Below are 4512 nucleotides of genomic sequence, written 5' to 3'. Positions count from 1 at the left end.
GCCAGGGGACGCCGTGGCTCTTCCTTATATGGCTGGGCAGAAAACCCGATACCCGATACCCGAACCCGAAAAACCCGAACCCGAACCCGAAAAGTCCGAACCCGAAAAACCCGAACCCTAATTCGGGTTCCAACCCACGGTACCCGAAATTAATACGGGTAGTTCGGGTATCGGGCCACGGTACCCGAAATACCCGAACAACCCGAAATGATTTGTTTTTTCATCTATGATTTGATTTGTGTGCTTCAAAACTATGTTTATTAATTGTGATATGTGAAGTGTGAACTGTCACGGTTTGGACGTGTGAAGTGTTAGTTAATTTCGTTTGAACTGTCAGTTTGGACATGTGAACTGGATGTATGGTTGGGTGTATTTGATTTGATTTTATACTGCATATGTGGAGTTCCAGAATTTCGGGTAATTCGGGTAAAACCCGAACCCGAACCCGAATTTTCGGGTACCCGAATTTTCGGGTTCTTCTTTTTCCCAACTGATTTCGGGTATCATTTTTGGAAACCCGAAATTCCTAAAACCCGAACTACCCGACCCGAAAATTTCGGGTAACCCGAATGCCCAGCCCTACTTCCTTAGCAAAGCTTGGGCGCTGGAGGCTGTGGCGGTCTGCCAGAACTTAGAGGAGCACCTGCCGCGGCTCGACCTGACACGCGCTTGTCGAGAGCTGCCGCGACGCGACGCCTGGACTGGAGGCGAGCAGAAGCTGAACGGCGCAACCTCCGCGGCAGCAATGGCGGCTGTACGGTACAAGTGCAGGTTCTAGACTCTAGAGCCTGCCTGGCATCCGCGAGTCCTGTCGTTCCACGTCGTGGCCGATCCTTGGCGTCGTCTGGTTGAGCACGGCAATCTGGTGAACGAGCGCGCTGTGGCGAGCTGAAGAACCCAATTGAGACTGAGAGCTCTCCTGTTTACAGCGCGGCTTGGTACGGACTACGGAGCAATCAGATGCGTCGCTCTCCGTCAGTCCGTCGCTGCCGGCTGAATTGCTGAATCGAACTGGGAATGTATCAGTGATCGCCGCCGTCGCCGACGCCTTGGAAAGTTGGAATATGCATTCGCTGATGTCCTGCCCAAAGGGGGAAGAAACCTGCTCGTGCGATGGTACCCGGTAGGCATCAAGAAACAAGGCAAATCAGCTGTAGCCTGTAGATTGACAACCCGTCGTGGAAGGCGATGCTGGCGACGTCCAGGGTCGGCGGCCGGCAGAGGGGTGCCATCGCGCGCGTACCTGGTGGATGTGGAGGCAGTCTGCCTCGGTGGACAGGTGGCCGGAGATCTCCTCGAGGTGGTCGGCGGGAGCGCGTTCGGACGACGACAGAGTTGCATGCGTCGTGTGGGACGGAGAGTTGCGGAGCTGTGGGTTGTGCACGAAGGGCACAGCCGTACATGGACACGTTCAACTAGCTGTTCGACTTGCAAACAGATTCAAATTCAAACTTCAGAAACACTTGGACATTTTCCACATTGGTGTCTTGATCCCAAACTCGATTGCAAATACCCATACACAGGATATGCAAACCGAGCATTTCATTCTTCGGCTTCAACACATCATGGCAAATTGCCAAGATAGATGAAATCTGGAAGGATACAGAGACAAGTTGGCTGCAACGCTAGCAGACCTGCACAGGCGGCAATTGTACACGCATTGCAAAAGAGGCCAGGGAAGGAACTGATAAGGAAATGAGAAAGACGGTACTGTTCAATACAATAGTAATGGTGGTGGATTGAAAATCACAAGCAGCAGACTATTGAATAGCGTAATACACTTGAAAATTTCATAGCAGAACATGCATTTCCACAGAAATAAAGGCAATTTGCGGATGGTTTTTCATAATGGCCACTTGAGCAGCAAGAAAGGTGCACCGATATTCTCACCTCAGGACGCGAAAGAATTAAATAAAATCCCAAACCTCCGGATAAAAGGTCAGATTTCTTCCATACACATCTAGTTCCAAACATCAAAATTGCATGCATATTCATCCACGATCCAACTTCCTAATGTAAAATAAGGATAGCACACAAAGTCTCCTTCCAAGGGCACACTACAATATTGCTCGTGAACCTAGTTCATCCTTTTGATGAGCTCATTGATGTAGTTCTCACGGTTACCAGCATCGCCACCCTCGACGTAGTGGTTTCTCTTCTTCTTCAGGCCTCCCAGTGGTGCCTTCAACTTGAAGGGCCAAAGGAAGTTGTTGGCCTCCTTGAAGTGTGGCCCAACAGTCATGACCTCGTGAACAAGATCCTCAATGCAGATGATGTTGTGCTTGCCCAAGCCCTGATAGTACACAAAAAAATGGTGAGAACCATCATTAGGTTAAAAGCCTGAGTGCTCAAAATAGCATACCTCCTCAATGACTTGGTTGTTGGACAGAGGAATCCTCTGCTTGTTCAGTTTTCCATAGCCCCGCTTGTAGATCAACTCCCTGACGCTCTTCAAGTTCGGGTACCTAAACAAATCAAGTTTTAACTGGTTAGGTCATCAAAAACTCTTTTGAGGTCACCAAGCTAATCTGCTCAAACTACTCAAGGCCCTGGATGTATACAGTTGTTTGCTAGCATGCTATGTTATTGTCTGAATGCAAAGCATCTCTATCACCAAACACTCCCAACATACATTACAAGCATTGTTCCAAGTGCCTATCTAGAATCACAATTCTAACAAAAGAACCTAGTGATGCAGCATACACAACATTGATGAAGCATTGGATCTGAAGTACAATTTAGTATTGCAACATAGACTGCACCATTGTAAATTCACCCAAGCAACAAATGGAGCTGTATGACATGTTTTCAACTGTGCACTTTCACAGAAAAAATATAGCCAAGTAATCAGCAAGAGCAACACGTGAATTAACTCAAAGAAACCTTACCCATATGCAACGTAAGGCTCAACCCTGCGCAGCATGTTAATGGTAGCCTTGTTGACCTTCAGGAACACACCATTGAAGATCTAGAAAATCAAATATTCAGTTTTATGAACCTACAAACGAAGCAGATGCAATCGCAAAACCAGCTTGTCGGCAAACCCACCTGCCTCAACCGCAAAAGCTGCAAGATCTTCCTGGTCTTCGGGTGCATGGCATTGATACTGCAGTTTCACAAAATTACTATCAAACAAGAGCATAAAATTTCATAACTAATACATCATCAACATCCAAATAGTTATCACATAGACACAAATAGGTGCCTTACCCACGGATGCGGATCACAAACAGCAGCTTTGCCTCAGGACTGACATAGAAACCACCCTTCAACCGGGCCTCACGCTTAAGCTGCACCAGCTCCTTCTCCTGCTCCCAAATCCCACATAAGTAAATATATAACACATTATCTATTTCACTGAGGAGAAAGCATCTTAATGGCATTGGTTGTACGTTCCAGAAGAAACAAGAGAGCAATCCACTTATAAAATCAAATTAGACCACAGCACTTAAATGATAAAACCAACTGTACTAGACTGCTCCAGTAGTGGATAAACGTATGTTTCGTCAATATAATAATAATAATAATAATAATAATAATAATAATAATAATAATAATAATAATAATAATAATAATATTCTAAATTGCTTGGGCTTGATCGTGTCTCACAACAGAAACATGTCAAACTCGCATAGTAAATTAGTTCAGCGCATGCATTTCTGACTAGAAAATTTGCAAAGCAAGCGATTCCACCTACGTAAGAGTCACGTTCGCATCGCTCTCACGGTCTCACCCTAGATCAGTTTATAAACAGTCACGGACCAACAAACCAAAACTAAGAACAGGATAACATGCCGCACGAACGAATGCACATTCAGATGTAATGTATAAGATCGAGCGGATCGGCGTATGACCTGAGCGTCGTACTCCTCGGCGTACTGCTTGGCGCGGCTGGAGATGAGCTTGCGGCTCTCGATGGACTTCTTCTTCTCGACCAGGGCCTTCTCCTTCTTGTCGGCTGCCCACTGCTCCTCGCGCTTCTGCTTGCGGAGCACCGACTCCGGCACCACCACCTTCGCCGCCTCGGACGACATCTGCACGGCCACAGACCAACCGAACCACGGCTCCTCAGGCAACAGATCGAAACGCGCGGCGAACGGCGAGGGCGGCAACGGCAACAGTGTGCGGCGCGGTGGCTAACCTTACCTCGACGAGCCGCGCGCGAGAGGGAGGACGCGGGGTGAGTGGAGGTCGGAGGTGGGCGCAGGCGGCGGCGGGGGAGGGGAGTGGGAAGGCCGTGTTATGTAGGTGGGGTTTGGTGGCTAGGGTTTGGGGGAGGTGTCATCCGACGGCTGAGGCTCTCCTGGGCCGGGAGAACTTTGAGGGCCGTAATTTCGAGAAATTCCAGATCGGCGGGCCACACAGCTTCGGCGCGTTTTTTTAATTTTTATATTTTTCAAAATCGTTTTTTACAGAAATATATTTTCGGTTTTATAATTTACAGTTTTGTACCCCTACCGCTCGGAAGCGGGGCGGCCGGCCACATGCCGCCCTCCTGCCGGGCGGTAGGGA

General features: G+C 48.2%; 1 protein-coding gene across 2 annotated transcripts; it reads right to left on the bottom strand.

Moving 5' to 3' along the window:
- Nucleotides 1–1862: 1862 nt before the first annotated feature.
- LOC120682469 (60S ribosomal protein L7-3-like) lies at nucleotides 1863–4304 on the bottom strand. 2 transcript variants are annotated; one of them, XM_039964404.1, is made up of 7 exons: nucleotides 4147–4304; nucleotides 3855–4034; nucleotides 3211–3308; nucleotides 3049–3106; nucleotides 2889–2968; nucleotides 2363–2465; nucleotides 1863–2293 (listed from the first exon to the last, which is right to left on the bottom strand). In XM_039964404.1, exons 2-7 carry the CDS (start codon nucleotides 4032–4034, stop codon nucleotides 2078–2080), a joined length of 735 nt encoding a protein of 244 aa, XP_039820338.1. In that variant the 5' UTR covers nucleotides 4147–4304; the 3' UTR covers nucleotides 1863–2077. The 2 variants fall into 2 exon arrangements, with proteins under 2 accessions (XP_039820338.1, XP_039820337.1); XM_039964403.1 differs by having other exon boundaries at nucleotides 4142–4299.
- Nucleotides 4305–4512: the final 208 nt, after the last annotated feature.

Source organism: Panicum virgatum, chromosome 7N, assembly GCF_016808335.1.
Source record: "Panicum virgatum strain AP13 chromosome 7N, P.virgatum_v5, whole genome shotgun sequence".
Lineage (NCBI taxonomy): Eukaryota > Viridiplantae > Streptophyta > Magnoliopsida > Poales > Poaceae > Panicum > Panicum virgatum.
Note: the sequence above shows the minus strand (reverse complement) of the source record. Positions and strands in the feature narration are given on the sequence as shown.